The sequence below is a fragment of the Muscardinus avellanarius genome (genome assembly GCF_963383645.1).
Source record: "Muscardinus avellanarius genome assembly, chromosome: 14".
In the NCBI taxonomy this organism is placed as follows: domain Eukaryota; kingdom Metazoa; phylum Chordata; class Mammalia; order Rodentia; family Gliridae; genus Muscardinus; species Muscardinus avellanarius.
In genome coordinates, this window is record NC_137800.1 from 71104660 (window position 1) to 71126134 (window position 21475).

The 21475-nt window shown below is 45.8% G+C and overlaps 1 protein-coding gene across 1 annotated transcript; it reads left to right on the forward strand.

Annotated features, from left to right (window-relative positions):
• Positions 1–7478: 7478 nt before the first annotated feature.
• Positions 7479–21188, forward strand: LOC308273190 (phosphatase and actin regulator 4-like; the record flags this gene model as incomplete). The annotated part of the gene is made up of 5 exons (XM_080710281.1): positions 7479–7590; positions 12167–12228; positions 18535–18675; positions 19786–19862; positions 20990–21188. The coding sequence occupies 5 exons, from the start codon at positions 7479–7481 to the stop codon at positions 21186–21188; spliced, it is 591 nt and encodes a 196-aa protein (XP_080566407.1).
• Between the last annotated feature and the right edge of the window lie 287 nt (positions 21189–21475).

Genomic DNA, 21475 nt, shown 5'->3' on the forward strand with positions numbered 1-21475 from the left:
AAGCATGCTGAGTGTTTTGACTGGCCTGTGGGTACTGGGAAGGCATGCTTAGTTTCCATGCAGGGAGAAGTGTGAGCAGATTTGCCCTCTGAGAAGAACCATTCTTCCTGGGCTGAGGAGGGCTGAAGGGGGATCAGCTGGCAGCAACCAGGAGAGATGCTGATGCCCAGCTTTCCTAAGATGGTTAGTAGGAAATAACGAGAGATGGTCTGGCTGTGGGACTTGGTGGTTGATTGGCTGTTGCTATGGTCTGGGTGTTTGTTCCCCCCAAAACTCAGTTGAAACTAAATCCCTGATGTCTTATGCTAATGTGTTTGTAGCCGGAGCCTTAGGAATGTAATAGGTCATGAGAGGAGGTTCCCACAATGACATTAGTGTCTGTATAAAAGAAAGACCCTAGTCATCAAGCTTGCTCTGTCTCACCATGGGAAGCTCTCTGCCAGGCCAGGACCCAGAGAGAGGGCCTCACCAGATGCTGAGCAGATGCTGGTATGGTGCTGTAGCATCAGGAGCTACATAAGCATCTAGTCTTTATAAATTACCAGTCTGAGATATTTAGTTATAGCAACAGAAAACAGTCCCAGGCAGCTGTTGAGGATGAAGTTTGGAGGGGATCATTCCATTTCCCAGTTTAGGCAGCTTACTAGGGCAAGATGCAAAACTCGAACAGAGTTGTCTAGAGGGGGGGAAAAAAAGAATAAATTCTCTTGGAACCCTTTAGATTTGATATTCTGTAGGAATAAAGTGTTGGGAAAAGTGTCAGAAACTTAAAAATATGACCTGGAAGCTTGGATTTGGGAGTCATCGCAGATTGATGCTAATTGAAGTCATGAGTGTTTCTGAGATCATCATGGAGCATACGTGGCATTGGAACGGGGAGGATCTGGGTTAAATAGTTATACCTGGAGCTGTCTTAGCTCCAAAACTGAGCTAAATAAGCCTCTTTGCTTTATTAAGTACCCAGCACCCAGTATTTTGTTATAGCAATAGAAAACAGACCAAGTAACTGATTCAGAGTACCTATTAGCCCATCACCTCCTGTCTTAGGAAGAGGAAACCTTCATCCATCATCTCCTCTGATACTTCTGTGTTTCTTATTTCCCTCTGACTGACAATGTAGTCACATCCCTTTGCTGCTGAGATACCAAAACCAGAAGTTCACTCTTTTTTTTTTTTTTTCCTTGTTCTGAAATGCAGACACAGCTTCAGAGATTCAGGATTCTTGGAACAATAAGCAGTTGTAAAGGCTAATGAAAGCTGTGACCTTGGTGCTCTGCAGCCAGCAGAAGGCTCATTAGCTCTGTGCAGCAGAACTAATCCTCTGCGAGTTAGACCAGCAAAACCTACAAGGGTTTTATCACCTCTCTGGGGAGATGTGGTGACACAAAGACAGTGCTCCCTGCTCTGCATGTATTTAAAGCATCCTGCACCTGCATTCTCTAGTAGTCTCCATCCTCCAAGGCCAAAATGGAAGAGCCATTTGTTTGGGGCTTTTGTTTTCACAGTCTTTTCATGCAAAAAGGAGAGCTTCAGTGTATTGGATTGTTTCTTGTGGTGCCTCATATAGATAGTGTCCTTCAGGCTGAAAAAAAGGCGAGCTCCTCTTAAATTTTGGGTGCAAATAGAAGGCTCACATATGGCAATCGATGGCATTTGACATTGAAGTAAGAACTCAGTGACTCTCAGTTCACAGTGCATGAGGAATCAGTTAGCCATGGTCCATGGTAAAGAAGGAATCATTTGAGGCGTGGAAACAATTTTGCTGCTCAAGAGATATTTTCTAAGCCAGGGGCACATGTATAATAGCAAAGCTATTTAAGGTCACTTGAAAGCAAATTAAACATTTAATTTTGGATGACCGGCTGTATGTAAAAGTATAACTCTAAAAAAGATGTCCCTTACCACCTAGCATATAAATATCTAGATAGTCAGGAGAGTCTTTTTAATTTAATGTTAGTCTAAGCCAGACACAGAGTGTGAAATGTGCTAGCAAGGTAGGGGTGAGGAAGATACGACATATTCAGAAGATATCTCAGCTTTGATTCTTGGAGTTACCAGCTCCTTGGAATTGTATAATCTCCTTTATCCACGGTTTCACTTTCCAACTTTGTTACCCACAATTAACTGTGGTTCAAAAATTCTATACAGTATAATAAGGTATCTTAGGAGAAAGAAAGAGACCACCTTTACATAACATGTATTATGATATATTGTTATATTTTTTCTATTATTATTCATCTTTTACTGGGCCTAATTTACATATTAACATTGGCATTAATATGTGTTCCTATTTAGAAGATACATCCATACATTTATAGAAGTTATGTAAATATATATATGGTTTGGTACTATCTGCAGCTTCAGGCATCCACTAGAGGTCTCAGAACATAAGGCCCACCAACTCTGGGTATGGTGGCACATACCTGTAATCGCAGTTCTTGGGAGGCTGAGACAGGAGGATCACAGGTTCAAGCCAGCCTCAGCAACATAGCAAGATCATATTTCAAAATGAAAAATGAAATAGGGCTGGGGGTGTGACTTGGAGGTAGAATACCCCTGGGTTTAATCTCCAGTATCATACACACACACACACACACACACACACACACACACACAACATATCCCCCATAAATAAGGTGGAGTACTGGGTAGAGCACCCATTTCTAAGCACCCAACTCAGTGAGAGTAAAAGCAGTAACATAATTACACTTGAGAAATATCTAGGAGGCAGATTCAAGACGACAGCTCTATCTCCTGCATCTGCCCAGCACCCAGCCCCACTTCCACCTGCCCACTGAGTGGTTTGGGCCAGGCCCAACTCTGCATGAATCTGCAGTGCTTTCTAGATTGATAGTAAAAGTCAAAATCCTATCCATCTTGCCTATGGTTTTTAGGATATTTCATTATATTTAAGCTCGTTGGAAATAGTCAATCTGGTTTTAACATGCACATCTTAATCACGGTAGTGAACTTCTAGACTGGGCACTCCTTAAGAATGTATCTGACTCTGAGTCAGGCATGGTGACGCATGCCTGTAATCCCATTACTTGGAATGAGGCAGGAGAATTAACCTATAAGCCTCAGCAACCTTGAAAAATTCTCTGGAATTTAGCAAGACCCTGTTTCAAGCCGGGCACAAGCTTGTAATCCCCGAGCTTGGGAGTCGGAGACAGGAGGATCACGCAGGTTCGAAGCCAGTTGCGCCGGCTTAAGAGACCCTGTTTCCAAATAAGTATAAAAATAGGTCTGGGAGTGTAGCCCGGAGGTAGAAGGGTTTCCAGGAACCCCAGGACCACAAAAAAAAAAAAGACCCTGTTTCAAAATACAAAAAATAAAATAGGGATAAGGGTCTAGCTCAGAGGTAGAATGCCCCAGGTACAACCCCTAGTCTAGTCTCTCTCTCTCTCTCTCTCTCTCTCTCTCTCTCTCTCTCTCTCTCTCTCTCTCTCTCACACACACACACACACACACACACACACACACACACACACACCTGCACACACCTGGCTCTCAAGGAAGCCCTTAGTCCATGGCCACAGAAGTGTGGGTAGATTGTGGATGAGAGATTTAGGAAAACAAAACTTGGGGTTTTATGGCTTTATGATCATCTAGAACTTAGAAGCCCAGGAAGGGCTGGCATGATGGGAGAGGGGGGCCGGCAGGGCAGCTGTAAATGCACTCCCATGAATTATCTGCGTGAGCACTGGGGCCTGGGCTAACAGAGGTGCCCATGCCCTATCCAAAGGCATCCGGCTCCAAAAAGTCTTAATCTCTGACCATGCAAATAGAACCGTAGAGTTAAATGCAGTACTGCAGACATCGGTTTGCGACACTGGTTTGCAACTTCTAACTAGGAAAAGGTACTGTGGCTGCAGAAGAGAGAGCACCGCCGCCCACTCCCCCAAATCCCCACGTCGTAATCCCCAAATCTATAAATATGTAACTTCACTTGGCAAAGGGGACTTTGAAGCTATGATTAAGGGTGGAGTAGATACATACAGTGTTTGGAGCCATCCCGGTACATTATTAGACGTTGAATCAGCATTAGCTTATTGAATTACCATTTACTTTCTATTTGCAGAGAAGAGAACATGGGTCTTCTTAGGGTTCGCCTCATCCAAGGCAGGAAGAATAAGGGCGGGAGGAGCCCAAGGCCCCCTGACACTGAACCATTTGGTGCTCTCTCCTTACAATGTCACATCACCGTTTTCTTACCAAATCTCATTTTCAAAGTCAAAACAACAAATCACAACACGTGCCCTTCTGAAGGACATAGCTACACTTTAAAACTGTGATCGGTCTTCATGTTCGCAGGTCTTTTTGAGGGAAATGAAAAGTAAATTCATTTCCCTTAGAAATCACTAGTGTTTGACTGTAAAGCAGCCTAGTCCGTAACTGAATTTTCTCTGGTTATAGTCTGCTCGCTCACAGTTTCACCCTCTCCAAACATGATCCGTGAGATAAGACAAAAAGGCCAGCGTACAATCAGGCCATGCGTCTGGCAATGGAATCTGTGCACTACTACCTGTGACCATTCCTACTACTGGTAGGTACAGCCACAACTAGCATTCCTCAGGCACTTCTTAGCATAAGCCTCCAAAATACTGGCCTGACCTCCAAGGAGCAGGCTTCACGAGAGCCAGTAGGGCTTGTTCAAAACATAATTCCCCCTAAACACTGGCTTGATTGAAAGCCTGGCTATCACCAAACCATCCCAGAAGAGTAGCTATGCCTCCCTTGTCAAAGAAACAAGTGTTCTTAAGGAGAATAAACTAAAAGGTGAGAAAGAGCATCTAAGATCATTCAAAGTGGAGCCAGCAAGCCACATTCCAGACCCATGACACCACCCTGCTCAGCAGTGTGATTCCAGCTTCCGCCTGCAGTGTGAGAAGGCTATTTATACTGTGGACTTCCACATACACAGCTGGCCTTGTCAATGGGGATAAAGAATGCCTTAATGGGACTGTAAAAGAAAAAAAAATCGGTGTTTTCTCTCTACTCTTGAGCTCAACTTAAGCGTGCTTCTGTGACCAGATGTGTGGGGTTTCCTACGCCAAGCAATTCGACAACACCCACCAACTGGGTATCCTATAATTAATTCAGTTTGATTCTGGCACCATCTTGGACAGTGATGATCCTGAAGGTTAAGGGCTCAGTCCCATACAACTGCTGCCACTTCAGATACCAGTGGCAGTTTTACGTGGTTGTCTGTACTTCCGACCAGCTAGCTATGGATCTGGGTTTCCAGTAACCCTCTCATTGAGTTCAATTAACTTACTAGGATTGTGCATAGAACTCAAGGAAACATTTCTTTATGTTTACCAGTTTAAAAGAATATTGTAAAGAATGCATATGTAAGATGGATAGAGAAAAGTACTGGGTGGGGGTGGGGGTAGGGGATAGAGCTTCTGCACACTCTGGTATACCACCCTCTTAGAGCCATGGTTCAGCAGCCTGGAAGCTCATCAAATCTCATTGTTCAAGGATTTTTATAGAACCAAACTTCCAACCCCTTCCATCCTTTTCTTGTGGGTTGTTGGGTGGGGCTGAAAGCTTCAACCCTCCAATCCTTGGGTCTCTCTGGTGACCGGCCCCATCCTGAGGCAAACTAGGTGCCCCATCCCAACTCACCTCATTAGCATCAAGGCAGGTGTGACCATAAGGGACTTATTAGGAATAACACAAGACATTTCTGTCACCCAGAAAATCCCAAGGCTTTCAGTACCCTGACCCAGGCACCAGGGACAAAGACTAAATATATTTAATATTGTGTTGCAGATATATTTTGAGAGAAAAGAAATAATATATAGGAAATGTTCTTATGAACCTAAAACATAGAGACTCCATGGACCATATTTTCATTCAACCTAAACGAGAGAGAGAGAGAGAGAGAGAGAGAGAGAGAGAGAGAGAGGAAGAAGAAGAAGAAGAAGAAGAAGAAGAAGAAGAAGAAGAAGAAGAAGAAGAAGAAGAAGAAGAGGAGGAGGAGGAAGAGGAGGAGGAGGAGGAGGAGGAGGAGGAAGAGGAGGAGGAGGAGGAGGTGGTGGTGGTGGTGGAGGAGGAGAGAGACAGAGAGGAGAGAGAGATTTCCCAAAGAATATTTATTTAGAAATATAGCATGTGGTAATAATTTATGTGCCATAGTAGGCCATGAACATGTGCAAGAAGGTTCAAGCAGGGGGAATCTTTAAAGTAAAATGAAGAGGATCACACACAACACTTTGAAATAACAATCCTTTGCAAACAGGATCAATAACAAGGGTAGTGTCTGTCCTGAAGAGCTGTCTGACAAGTATCTTTGCAGAAGTGCTTTTTATGTAACGAAGCTGTGGCTTTTGTGCGAGCATGTGGTTCTGGAAGAGTCTTTTGTGAATAGTTCTTGCTACCAGACAGACATGCCTGAGACTCCCTCTTTCCTAGCTTCTGGGCTCCACTAGTTAATTTTTCTCTAGGCCGTGACACATGTGTCTCCATCTTGATTCCCACCGCTTTCTCACCTCCCCGTGTGTCTCTTCAGATTCTGCAATATAAATAAACATCTTGCCAACTCTAGACACTAGTTTCTGGTATTTGTAGAGGAACGGCAACTGCTCCAGCCAGGAGAACTCACGTCTCTACCCCTGAGGTCTCTGTGGAAGACTCCAGAAACCTCATATTCCTCTTACAATATTTTCATTTCACCTCATCCCAATGGGTAAAGTAGGAATCTGGAATAATTGCAAGGCTGTTCAGTAATTACCGACAACTTAAAAGCGTCTGTGTTGGTGCTCAATGTACTGGGGCCGACCATTGCTTAGAAGTTGATACAGATGCACAAGTGTGGAGCTTGCCCCTTGGACACCGTTGCCTGGGGACTCGAGAGCTCCCCAGCCATGGTCTGTCCCTGCCTCCGCCCAGCACCACCGCACACTCACGCCCTCGCTGTGATGTCTCACTAGCCGTGGCTGAAGTATGCGCCCAGCAACAGGAGCCTCACTTCTGGGCTTGTTCGTTTGTCATTCTCTGTCTAATAAGCCTCTGGTGGTAATGGGTGGGGATAAGAAGAGCAGCGATTGTTCTGTGCAGACAGACAAGCTCTCTTGCATGTCCCCAAGAGCCAAGAGCCTCTTTATGTTCTGAGTCTGCAGAAACGTGGCAAGAAGAAAGCTCTGGCCTCCGGGGAGGGGGAGAAAGGCAAGAGGCCACAGTCTTGAAGTTGAGAGGCCACGGGAAAGAAAGGGACTTCTGTGAAGAGGAGGGTTCCGTCTAAGTTTCGGTGCACTGGCCCCGGGGCACTGGAGGAACGGGAGAGGGGCGGGCAGCGAGAGGAAGGCGCAGGGTCAGCCCTGCGTGACATGACGCAGGGTGCCCTTCCTGGGGCTGAAATTGAGGAACTGAGGAGGCGTTGGTGGTGAGAGTCAGTCTTTCAGAGCACAGGATGGAACAGGAACTCCAGCCACCTGCTCTGCCTCATGTATCTACAAGGCCCGAGGAGATTAATGACCCAGGAAGGATACGATATGGTCCAAAAACTCTTCCTGGATTTTTTCCGTAGGCGGCTGAGCCAGAGACCGACGGCTGAAGAATTGGAGCAGAGGAACATTCTGAAACGTAAGTGACCAAGCCCGTGGCAATCGTGGATGCTTTGGGGGTGCTGTCCTTATTGTTGAATGGCAGGTCACCAGGTTGCTCCCTCATGTCTGTGCCCCTCCCATAGCTGAGGCTCCATCCCTGTGGGTTAGTTAAGAGCCAAAGATGACCCCAACTTCCAAAAAAGCAAATTCTTTTTCATTGCATCTGGCTTTGTTGGTTAGATGCTCACATACTGCGAGCAGAACCTTTTCTGTCGTGAGTTATAAAGCCAGAGAGGACTTGAAAAATTAGAAGACGTACTGCTAAGTGTTTTTGAAGAGAGTTAGGGTCACCTTTCAATCAAAAAACACCGAATAGGATATTGATAGCTAAAATAAGGGAAATAGCCATCTTAAAATTGGAATTAGAAATTGTGCTTTCCTTTGCAACTGGCCGGCTGCTGTGGATCAAATTCCTCAGCCCTTTCCAAAGCTAATGTTACAAGTCTAAGGCAGCAACTCCAAGGGAAAATGCTTGTGGCCATCTCTCATGATTCCACGGGCTGGCGGTGTGCCTGTCTGAGGTCCCCATTCAGGAAAAGCCAGCTGTCCCTGAGGCCACAGACAGAACAAAATAAATAAGCTTTTGTTCAGTACAGGAAACAGAGTATATTTGAATGTACAGAGAATTCACTTGGTGCTATAAAAAAAATAAAGAAATACCAAAATACTCTAGCATTTTATGGACACCAATATGCCTTAATTTGGTGGTTGATATTAAATAATTTAAAAAAATCACACTACTCTGTTCATATCTACTGGGTCATTGCTAATACTCTCACCAATACTTTCTTCAACATAGCTAATGAGTAATATTTTTAGTTTAGTTCATGACCCTTTCTAGCTCAGCCCATAAACACCCTTCTAATTTCCTTTCAGAAAAGAGAACTATATCCTATGTGTTTTATAAACAGGCTGTGTCACGCACACACTCAACCACGTGAGACCTAGTTCCACTTAAACCAATCTAATATTCTCTATTTCGTTCTTTCACCCAGCCTCCTAATGCTCTTGTGACTTGGTCAGCATTAAATGTTTGCTGAGGGAGGGTGTTGAATTTCTCCTAAGAAGGCTGCCATAGGAGGTGTGGTGCCCACAGCCCATGCAGCACCCCGCTGTCGGCATCTCCATGTCCGGCCTCTCTTCTCCATGGCAACAGCTACTTCCCCAAAGCTGGAGGCAGGCTGATTTCAGGATCTCCTTTCCCTATTCTCAAGTACATTGTACCATCTCCTAAGTCTCTAGGAATATTCTTAACCAACAAATGCCCTTAAAAAGTTTCTAAGATTAACATGCGAGGCAATGGAATAAAAACATATACAGACATTGCTGTGGTTGGGGAAGCATTTGGCCGGAGTGATGGATGTCTCCCTTTTGGCTGCAGTGTGATACCTGATCCTTTATAGATTCTCCATTTTGGGAGAGAAGGGAAAAAAAAAAAAAAAAAAAAAAACAGAAAGGCAAACCTCAATTCCTAAAATCAAAAACAGATAGCCAATCTTCCTCCTCTCTTTTGCCTTGCCCCACCAAAGCTAATTTGGCTCTTCTGTCCTCAGAAGATTCTCTGTACACTTACTCAAGGGACTAAACTGAACTTGTGGCCTCTGCTCTGATCCCTAAGCTCAAAGAGGAGGAAAAGCTCTGAGGATGGTTCAGGTTGTAGAAAATAATGCTTTTCTCAGCAGCAGTGAGCAAGGCTTCTGGAAATAGATGGTCTAAACCACTAGCACCAACACCACTCCAACCCCACTCACCTCTGGACCCCCTAAGGCATCAGCTCCCACCTCTGCTTAACCCGGATCCAGAAATACCACAGGCAGATCCTCAGTGGGTGGGTTTGACTGCCACTCACTCTGTCTAGTAAACTCAGGGATGAGGGGGCAAAGAAGTTTCAAAGATCATTCCCAGGATTCCTTTATTCTTCTCACCTTGGTCAACCAATTACAAATTAGAGAAGTACTTAACCAAATTCAAATAGGCCAATCATGTCCCGGCTCCTTATTTTTCCCTGCTTTCTGAAACTTTTTCTAAATTTCTTTTCTTGTATTCATTGATCTACTTCAATCCCCAAACAAAAATGTAGCTAATGGCACTAGAAAACATCCCTAGACAATTTGTTCAAAAACTTGTTTTCTGGGCCCAGGAGGAGCCCTGGGTCTGAGGGTGGTGGAGGGTGGGTTGGGGAAAGCCTGGCTGGGAGAATACCTTGACTTGGGTTGCAGCCCCGCCCTGGATGGGCCTGGGAGCAGCCCTTGCTTTGTCCAGCAGCCAATGAGACCCTGTGGGCTTCTGAGCACATAATGAGCACCCTCTGATGGTGGCACCTGAGTAATGATGTCATGGGCCTTTCCTGGCCTCTTTTTCTAGTTGCCTAATGGGGTTGTCTTGGCAGACTCTGCCTGAGAATTCATGACACTGGGTTTGTAAATGGCTTTGAACGAAAGGTGTAGATTCCATGGGTGGTAGAGGTTGGGGACTAAGGAATATGTCTGGGAGAGGACAGCCTCATGCTGTGCTAGCCCAGGCACAGAATGGCCCTGTTCTTAGGTTAGAAGGATCCTGTAGGGTCAGAAGTATGGGGCCAGTCAATAGGGAAGAGGAGAGTCGGCCCCATGCAAAAAGCGTGATAGCTGGGAAATAACTCTCCAGGGCTCTCATATCTTCATTTGTAAACTAATAGTGGTAGACTATTCGGCAAATTTTAGGTGCCCTTAAGCTGCCTCTCAGAGCACTACTATCTTCCTTTCATTCTTTCTCCCACCAAATGTAGCTGACGGGGGGTCTCCCAGTTCTTGTATGTCTCACACTTTATTCTCTGATAGATCAATTCATTACTAAGGTATTAATAGCTGACAAGTTTCATGGGTTTTTATCTCAGAGAAATTAGCCTGTTTACAAATGTCACTCTTGGAGTGGGGGGACTTTCTTCTTCTGGGTCTTCTTGTCTGCCTCCCAATTTCTTTGGTAAGTTAATTTATACAAAGTTATTAATGGCTGACTAATGGGTTTTTTGGTCGAAGAGAAACTTGTTAAAGAATACTCTGGGAAGAAGGAGGATAGGATGTGTAAGTCTAAAGGAAGAAACATTCATGGGGGAGGACTCGGGCCTTCTGGGCCCTCTGGTGCCCTGTCCCACAGCAGATATGGCATTTCTTGTGCAGTTCCTATACAAGGTTTTGATTGTACAGGGAGTCAGGGCTGCAGAAACATGCCCTGGGTGTCTCTGAACCTCATTCTTCCACCTTCATTGTGAGCTAGCTATGGCTCTGGTTGCTCCCTTCCCAGGATGGCAAGAGAGAGATGGTGGGACTGTTTAGCAGATAGTCCAAACCCCCCGTTTTTATGTACAGGGCTTTCAGAGATCTGTCCCATACTTAAGTCAGCCAGATGCCACAAGTGAATTGCAAATGTGTGCCAATACAACCAACTAATTCATTTAGCGACTGTAACTTCACAACTGTGATTGCAAAATGGGACAATAATAATATCAAAAATTGGAAAATAAATTGCAAAATGGGAAAATAATGCAACCCTGTGCCAAAGTGATCATCTTGGGATCTCCTGCCACCCATGCCATGCTAAACCCAGGGGATGAGAATCACAGGCCTTGCGTGACACTAGGTGCTCATGGTTTTTTCCAAGACAGATGATCTTATGTTGATATATATGCTTTCACAGATATCAAGAAATTCTTGTTATCTTTGGAGGCCCAGAAGGGAAGCCCAGAAGGGAAGCAATGATGTACTCGAGGTCATACAGTTAGCTGAACCAGAGATATAAGCCCAAATTCTCTGCTTCTCATCTATCTGCTCCCTTCCCCAGACCCTCTTACCTACAGCTCTTTAAGACTCTGATGAGTAAGTCACCCACATTTTAAAGCAAGAACGGTTAGGTCCTGAAGTCTGCTCCTAAGACACTCCTTACGAGGCTAAATGCAGGCAATGGTACCCCACACCCTGGCCTCACACGTGTTCTGTGGACTTCTTGGAAGATTCAAAGAACTAATGGAATCAGGGCTTGCGAAAGGTGAGCGTTCTGACATTCCCATAGCGCGGGCTGCCTGCTGCTCCTGTCGGCTGGGCACCCATTCATTTCTGCACCAGGTGTGGATCTGACTTCATTCCACCCCGCGGTGCACAGACACTGGGGCCGTGTCACAATGACCCCCCTCAATCTCCGGGAGGCTCAAGGGGCCTGGATGAAGCCCCATCTCATCCAGAGGAGGGGACCCCACTTTTCCCCAAAGGCCCACATCTCTGCCAACCCCGCTACCCCTTGTTTTCAAATCACATTTTTGTGGCCTTATCACCACATTCCTCAACCCAGCAACTCTGTCCGGGGAATGGAAAGGCCAACCTGCCCGCCACCAACTTGAAACAATGCGGGTGGTTTAGGATGCCTCCCTGGGAACAACAGGGTGGCTGGGGGAGGTACAGGAGCACTGTCTTCTCCCTTGCAAACCAAGGTCCTTGCACTAGACCTGCTAGGGTTCAGAAGATGCACCTGTGTATGACACCGTGCACTGAAACCAAAAGCATCTTTGATGTTTCTTTCAGCTCGGAATGAACAAGAGGAGCAAGAGGAGAAAAGAGAGATCAAGAGGCGGCTAACTCGAAAGGTGAGAGACAGTTCTCCGTGCCCAGAGCCGGGGCAGAAGAGGGTAGGGCGCTCACCACGCCTTCGCCTCTACTGGTCCGGGGCCTGAAAGCCCCCTGGCCCAGTGCTTTTTCTCATCCAGGGTCAGGGCGCACAGCTCTGTGGCCTCCCGCAGGGATGGGAGTCTCCTCCACTTCCTTACCCTCTGCCCTATAGGCTGGTGACAGTCACCTCTGCTTGGTTTTATCACATCCACCCACCCCAATCATCATCCTGGTATCTGTTGTATTATAGTTCCATTTACACTAATTTTTTAAAAGATTCATTGTAGAGGTTGAGGGTATATAGCTCAGTGGTAGGGCATGAGGCCCTGGGATCAATTCCCAATACTACACAAAAAAAGTAAAACTATTATAACCCCTTCTTAAGTTCATGACAAAATTAGTAGCTCATAAGGCTGAGGTAGGAGAACTTCAAATTTGATGCCAGCCTGAGCAACTTAGCAAGTCCCTGACTCAAAATAAAAAATAAAAAAGGCTAGAGGTATAGCTCAGACGTAGAGCACCCCCGGTTTCAACCCCTATTATCTCCTCCCCTCAAAAATAATTAGCAGTTCAATGATAACATGGCATTCGCTACAATCCTGGAGAAGTATGAATTTTTTCTTGCCTCCCAGATACTGCCCCTTACCTGTGAGGACTTTAGAACTATTTGACTTTCTTGTGCTGAAGTTAATTTGAATTATTGGATTGGGAAAATGCCAAAAGTCCAATAAATTTAATAAAGATGTTTGAAAAGCACTTAGATAAAAGTCATAAAGCTGGAACTTTTTATGTATTTTTAACTCCCCAAATAGATGATTTGGCAGGGCAGTTGGACCCCACGTGGATCTCATGCTGCACAAGAGGCCTCTTGAATGATGAATTGGAATAATAAACTTGAGGCTATTCTTGGATGATGTTGAAAAGCTTAATTAATTGATGACACGCAGGATAGAACACTATCTGTGCCTGACTCAAGTGTTCAATCAGCCTCCCACAGTGACCATCTTGAGAGAAAGTTACTCCAATCTCAAAGACAGTGAAGAGATCCATTAAAATTAATTTTAAAAGGTTTATTGGTAGATTTTGTCCCTAGATATATTATGCAAAGGAAGAAATTCAGAAGTTTTGGAATTGCATATAATTTCTTACATGATTTGTATTTCTCAACACTTCCCCTAAAAACATCCTCGACATCTGGTAACGTGCCAGATGCCAACCCAAGTGAAAGGAGTAAGGTGTCCAGGGGTGGTGGTGCATGCATATAATCCCAGTACTTGGGAGGCTGAGTCAGGGGGATCGCAGGTTCAAGGCTAGCCTCAGCCACTTAGTGAGGCCCTCAGCATCTAAGTAAGATTCAGTTTCAACATAAAAAGGTCTGGGGGTGTAGCTCAGAGGTAGAATGCCCCCGGGGTTCAATCTGCAGTACCAAAAAATAAAAATAAATGAATAAAGTAAGGTTAAAAAAGGGGGGGACCTGAATGTTCAGGGGACTGGCTGTCATCATCTTCGTGGGAACTAAATAACCTCACTTCAGCCAGTCACTCTTACCCCAGCCAAGTTCTGATGGTTTCCATTCTTAAGACCACCTGGTCTTTAGACACAGGATACATTTCATTCTGAGACCCAGTGGTGAGAAGGACAGAAGAGATACATTATTCTTATTCTAAATGTGTCCTTGAAATGACAGGAATATAGGACGAATAATGACCCCTTCATTTCTGATTCAGAAAGATCTAGGAATTCGGGGAAGGGGTTAAAACAGATTTTTTAATTAGGTTCATTGGAGTTGATCGTTGGAATCCCCAAATTCCCCAAAACATTAAAGTTGCTTGTTAAAAAAAAAAAAGTAGTCATAGAAAGTTGCTTAGACATATGTTTAATCCTGATGTCTTAAAAATGATCATGTGAGCCGGGCGTGGTGGCGCACGCTTGTAATCCCCGCGCTGGGGAGGCAGAGACAGGAGGACCGCGCAGGTTCATTGTCAGCCTCGCTGGCTTAAGAGACCCTGTTTCCAAATAAATAAAATAATATGAAATAGGTCTGGGAGTGTTGCCCCAAGGTAGAAGGGCTTCCAGGAACCCCAGTACCACAAAAAAAAAATGATCATATGAGAAGCTGAGCGTGGTGGTGCACACTTGTAATCCCAGCGTCTGGGAGGCTGAGATGGGAGGATCATGGTTCATGAATAGCCTCAGCTACTACTTAGTGAGGCCCTTTGCAACTCAGTGAGACCCTGTTTCAAAATAAAGGATAGAGGTCATGGGTATAAAAAGTCTGATCCACGTGCTATATCTTTGGGTGGTGAACTGGCTCGAACCACCACCCCCATATGCCATTGGCATGGGGCTGTTACTATCTTCTGTATTTCTCTTTTTAATAAACTTCTTTAAATCTTAAAAAAAAATAAAGGATAAAAAATAGGCTTGGGGCTGTCGTTCAGAGGTAGAATGCCCCTGGGTTCCATTCCCCAGTACCACACACACACAAAAAAAATGATCATATGATTTTGCAGAGAGACACTTGACCAATTGTGCAAGTAGGCAAGAGAAGAGGGTTGCTTCCCATATTTATCACCCCCAGAGGGGTGACACTGGGGTTCACTACCCCCAAGTAGCCCCTAGTTTTTGCAGATTTCCATGATAAGATACTTGCTTCCTTCTCCCTGGTCTCCTCTTCTCCTTTCCCTAGGTGAATGGCCCTGCAATTCCAGCATTTACCTCCCCTAGGACTAGACTGGGGAATCAGTAGCAAAGGGGTGACTGTTCCTAAGGGAGACACTGGGGGGCGCCCTTCGCATCTGTTTATGTTGACAGAGCTGTGGCAGTACCAGCAGGTAGAGCATCCATACATGTTCTGGCTCTGGGCAAATTCTTAATCCTTTATCACACTAGGACCAGATGCCAGGGAAGGTGTTGTGGTTTTTTTTTGTTTGTTTGTTTGTTTGTTTGTTTGTTTGTTTTTAACATACTCTTTAGCCCAAAGATTTCCTTGATTTTATTTGATTTTAATATACTCATGAGAAAAATAAAACTCAGTGGCTGAGGCTGATAGCAACAGACCATCATTTTTGTCAACCAAACTGAGAATAACGTAAAAATTGTATCCCAAGAAAATGCCCGTCTTCCCTCTCCAAAAAAAAAAAAAACAAAAAGAATAAATGACTGTTAGTTAAATGAATGGATGCATGGACAGATAGATGGGAGGAAGGAAGAAAAGGAAGAAAGAAATGGAATAGGGATCAGGCTGTATTCATAATGGAATTTCAGCCTATTAACTTTTTTTAAGGATTTGATCACACATATTGTTGCTTCTATAGATCAATACAGCTGCTACCAGTCACTGTCTCCACCCCTTTGTCCAGCCCATCAGCCCCCAAAAAACCTGACTTTGGCCACTAAGATGATTTCTTCAGCACCCAAGGAAGGTCCTCAGGTGCCAGGTCAGAGCTGCATCCAGACACAGGCTAATGGTACATCTTTTGAGCCCCGTGTGGTCAGGGGACAGACATGCCCATGTTCATGGAAGAGAGACCTGGCTGCTGCTTGTGCCGCTGGGATCCACACTCCACCCTAGATCCCAGTGACACAGCAGCTCCTGCTCTTGCTGAGGAGGTAGACACTACCTCCTCCTGATATGGAAGGGTAGTGTCTAAGCCCCCATGGGATATAGGCACAGATCATAGTATCTGCCCTCAGTCCCTTACACTGAATTTTCTGTTTCTTCCAGATTATACCATAGACAGGCTAGGAATAAAACCCAGGTCATGATTTCCAGGAAGATAAATTCAAAAGTGAGGGCTGTATTCAAATAATGTTATGTCTGTGTATGATGGTATCACTAGCCATCTCACTAACATGTACAGGGAGGCCAGAAGGGGTAGGATGCAAGGGTGATACCCCAAGTGATGTGTGCATATGTTTATATCACTTTGAACCTCAGTATCCTGCATAATTACAATGCACCAATAAAAGTATAAAAATAAATAAAATATTACCAACTGTAAGAAAATTCAGGGCCTCACAGCCTTTTTAGAGACACACCACACATTCAATTACCACGGTTCATCCAATGCCCTAGAGTAGACTCTGCTAGACCTGAGGGATACAAACTGTACAATTCAAGTGGGCGTCCGTCTAAATATGGTAAACATTAATGTTTTATGCATTTAAATCATTATACAAATCCTCCCTGCTCCCACGTTTTTTGTTTTGTTTTTTGCAGTACTGAGGATGGGTCCCAGGGGCATTCTACCTGCAACTTACACCCCCAGCCCTATTTTTTATTCTTTATTTTGAAACAGGATTTCACTGAGCTTCACAGGGCCTCACTAAGAAGCTGAGGCTGGCCTTGAACGGCGATCCTCTTGTCTCAGCCTCCCAGATTCTGAGATTACAAGCGTGCGCCACCACGCCCGGCTCTGCTCTCACGTTTTGTTGTCAGGGTGACCGCTCTTTTTTATTACAGTGACTCAAGCCATATGGCCTGGGAAATCTGTAGTCTCCCATGACAGGCCAGCACTAATTCCAAAATGTCCTGCCCCGGTTAAACCAGAGCTGCCTGAACACAGACAAAATCACTCAGGGGAACTGCATGCCGTCTGGGCAAGTAGGCCTGCTCTGACCCCCAGAACTCACCATTGGCCAAGAGGGAGCCGCAGGCTCACTCTGGTCCCACCCAGAGCCCAGCACTACCCGCCATCACTCTGTTTAATTGCAGCAGGCAGTCATCTCCCTGCGCCCTGCCAGCCGGCAGCCCGTTGCAGCACCCCAGCAGGAGCCAGGAGTTTCAGGCAGCTGCGTGAGGCTGCCGGACTGCCTGGACTCTTTCACTTGAGTTTGGTTATAGGCCTGAGCAGTGAAGGCTCTGTCCAACTGTATCTTCTATTAATAGCAGTAAAACACCATCTAGGGCTCAGAGGAAAGATTGTTTTTAAATAACATTGGCTGAACATGAATTGACAGCCTCCTAGAGGGGGAAACGATGTTGCTCCAGAAGAAATAACCCAGTAACAGGAGAAGATAATAGAAATGTCAGCCTTCTGTGGTTAAAGGACAGAGAAAGGGCACTCGAGGTAGCACGGGGAGCTGGTTCATCCCTGCCTTCCACATCACAGAGCCATCCACGCGCACCGAGGCCCGCCTTCCCAGGCCTCACCCTGGCCTTGCTCAGCACACGGTCAGCTCTGCTTCCTTAACTGACCTTGCATTTGAACTTTCTAAGGAGACCATTAGCAACGTTTGCACTAAAGACTCATAAGTCCACACATTCCCATCCTGACATACCCGCTTTTTTGCGTATCTAAAGCACATATGCACATTGTGTGTGTGTGTGTGTGTGTGTGTGTGTGTGTGTGTGTGTGTGTGTGTTACAAGGCAGGTACAGCACGCACGTATAATATCTGGGAAGCTGAGATCGAAGTTTCAAAGCCAGCCTCAGTGACAGTGAAACCCTCGACAACTTAGTGAGACCCTGCTTCAAAATAAAAATAAATAAATAAAAGTGCTAGAGGTATAGCTCAGAGGAAGAATGCCTCTGTGTTCAATCCCAAGTTAAAAAAAAAAAGACAAAAATACTATTAAAAACCCATCTTGAGCCAGGCATGGTGGCGCACACTTGTAATCCCCACGCTTGGGAGGTGGAGACAGGAGGATCTCGCAGGTTCGAAGCCAGCTGTGCTGGCTTAAGAGACCCTGTTTCTAAATTTAAAAAAGTATAAAATAGGTCTGGGAATGTAGCCCAGAGGTAGAAGGGCTTCCAGGAACCCCAGTACCACATATATATATATATATATATACTAAATTCAACAGATGTGGACTCATATATTAAATCATTAAATACAAGACAAAATCATTGTGTAAGTTGCCTGACACCTGGTAGGTAAAGGGCAGACTCAGAAAAAATTTAGATCAGGCTCCCACATAGAAAAAAAATAAGCTTTTTAAAAAGACCAAAATACAGCAGTGCTGTGAAGAAAGAGGCCGGTTGCCCATCTATATAGGAGCAGAGGTATAAGAAGGAATGATAAAGCTCTCAAAATCCTGGAGAAGCCCAGTTCAGAGCCGGAGCTGGCTCCTCTGGACTTGCTGCCTGCCATGGCAGTTACCTCTCTGGACCACATGTTCCCCACCTACAGGTGCACAGAGAGCACCACCTGGTCTCAGCTCCTCTGGCTGACTCTCCTCTCCTCTTCTCTTCTCTCTCTCTCTCTCTCTCTCTCTCTCTCTCTCTCTCTCTCTCCCCCTCCCCCTCCCTCCCTCCCTCCCCCCCTCTCTCCTGCCTACAGCTCAGTCAGAGGCCCACGGTGGAAGAACTTCGGGAAAGGAAGATCCTCATCCGCTTCAGTGACTACGTGGAGGTGGCAGACGCTCAGGACTACGACCGCAGGGCAGATAAGCCATGGACCCGCCTCACCGCTGCTGATAAAGTAAGTATGGGATGGGGAGCCCAGAGAGCAGCATCAGGGCCGCATGCGGGGCTTCTCGCACACCACTGGGGAGCCCGTGACGAGACCTGCAGCGAAGCCTGGGCCCCAGTCTTCACGATAGGGTACTGAGAGCCAGGTTTGAACAGTGCTGCTCCCTTGACACCATTCACCAGGGGCTCCAGGTAATCTGCAAAGAAGTCACTAAACACTTTCTCCACTACTTAGAAAAGGCACAGGACAGACAAGAGGACACTGTGCCTCATTTACAGAAGCAGAAAGGGTTCTGTCTTAATGTTTGTTGTTATTATGACAGAATACCTGAGGCTGGGGTATTTTATAAGAAAAGAAGGTTATTTAGACTCACGGTTCTAGAGGCTAGGAAGTCCAAGATCAGGCAGCAACATCTAGTGAGGGCCTCATGCTGCTTTATAACATGGCGGAGGTTGGAAAGGGAATTAGGGGCATATTAGAGAACAACACAGGGGGCAGCCTTGCTTTATAAGTCTACTCTGGCCGTAATGAGTCCAGTTCCTGAAGAAAGGTATTAACCCCTTCTAATGACCTAATCACTTCTTACAGGCCCTGCTACCTCTCACTGTAGTTGCACTGGAAACGAAGGTTCCCACACACGAACTTTCAGGCACACACTCAAACCCTAGCAGGCAGCAAGGGAGGCTGTGCCCAGAGACAGGCTAGTGCTGGTCTAGGCCCAGAGCAAGTCAGGAGCGTGAGGCTCCAGGCTCAGCACAGACCTTCCATGACAAAGACACCATCCTGAGCATCTAAGAAGGGACTTACAAAGACATCGGAAGCCAAGCTCATGGTGTCTGCCACTCTTGGAGCCCAAGGGGAGAAACAGGGCACAAATCATAGGCACATCTCAAAACAGAAGTTCGCTGCACTAGCCCCTCATTGATTTCTCTTAAGAAGGGGAATCTTGGAACGTTCTTAAGGACACCTCAGGTGATTTTTTTTTTTTTCATTCTGATGAAAGAATGTATTTTACCCACTTGTATGACTTTTTGGAAGAAAAAATATTGTTGTGCATGAAAAAGAAAGGGAGCCCTTTCCCTCTCCTCCCTGCACACTGATGGCTTCTTTTTACTCCAGGCTGCCATCCGGAAGGAGCTCAATGAATTTAAAAGCACTGAAATGGAAGTTCATGAATTGAGTAGACACTTAACAAGGTTAGTATCAGGGGTTTGTTTTGTTCCACTGCCCTCAAATTGCAAGATTTACTTCAAAACAAACATCTCCGATCTGTTCCTGGGTCACAAACCTGTCTGCTTCCGGGTCACAAGTAGTTTGGCGGTGGAGGTACAGGCGGGGATGGGGGGAGCAGGACAAGAAAGGACAATGTGAGGTTCTACTTTAAGTTGAACCTAGCATAAGGGACATTGAAGACCTTGGTAAAACCCGACCTTCTCAGAACTTGTTCCTTAATCCATTCAAATGAATGATCTGACAAGTGCCAGGTCACCAGTAACCCCTACAGTGAGATTTCATGAAAACTTAAACTGAGGAGAAAAGCTGATGGCAGTTCATAGTCTGCCAGCAAAAGCCAAACCTGGGATGAATACCAAATCTATAGGGGACTCCAAAGCAGGTCCGCTTCTGTTACTCCGTGCCACTTCTCCAGACAGTCCTGTGTGGTATCATTTGGAGAAATTGAGGCACTGAGAAAGTAAAGAGTTTATATAAGGTCACGTGGCTACTTAGTGGCAAATCCATTGACTTACTCCTTCTACCCTTTCTCCTTTGGTAAACACTTAGAGAAATAGGAATTACCAAGTATTTGGTGGCTGAAGCCAGTGTCACCACATAGGATCCCCCTGCCTTCTGCTGAATCCAGGCTGGTGGCGTGGGCTGGAGCCCCCAGGGCCAACTAGCTCGGCCGTCAGGAGCTCCAGGCTAAACTGTCCAAAACCCAGAAGGGAATTTGAGGAAGTTCAAGTACTTGGGAAGGTCCTGTGTGTATATGCCTTGTAGAGAAGGCCCACATCTCCTCGTGACTGTCACAAACAGGGCGTCTGAGGACAGGAAGGTTGTATTCCCAAATTGTCTGGCAGCCCCTTGGTCCTGATGAAGTTATTTGTTCTCCTAGGTTTCACCGACCTTAACAGTAGAATTCCTCCTGAGTGCTATGCTGTCTTCAAAACATAAATTTATAAGAACCATAAGTGCTGGTATTTATTCACTTCCCCATTACGATGTAAATCTTCTGAACTGCCTTTTTTTAAAAGAAGAAGAAGAAAAATAAAAGGAAACACAATCAGGATTCTATGTGCGAAAACGAATGGTGACCGCCCTGCAGTCACAGTTTCGAGCGCCGCTTCCGGTCTGCAATGCGTCCCACCCCCCGCGGGGCCCTGACGAAGACCTCACAGAGGGGCCACGTCCTCGACCTCGCCATCCAGGCCCAGCTGGCACCAAGTTTCGCCTCCAGTGAACCCTTCCTCAAGGGTCTGTCACCTGGTCCCAGAAGGCGGAAGCGGCGGGCTCAGCCAGAGTGACTATGCACAGCTTTGTCTGGCTCACCTGGTAGAGCGTGAGCTCACAGGGCATCTGGTTTGGGGGTCTCTGAGGAGGGAGATGCCAAGAGCAAGGGAGTACCTCTCAATTGTCCCTGTTCTTTCTCTTCAACTATCTTGCACACAGGGAGCAAAATGGAAGGGTCTTTTCCTGGGGGAGTCTCCAGTTCCCTGTAGGTCCCTTGTGTGTGCTCTAAGGGTAGAAGGCTGGCACCCCACAGCCCAAGTGGCTCTGGGTTATAGAGAGCTGTCACCTCTCATTTCTAATT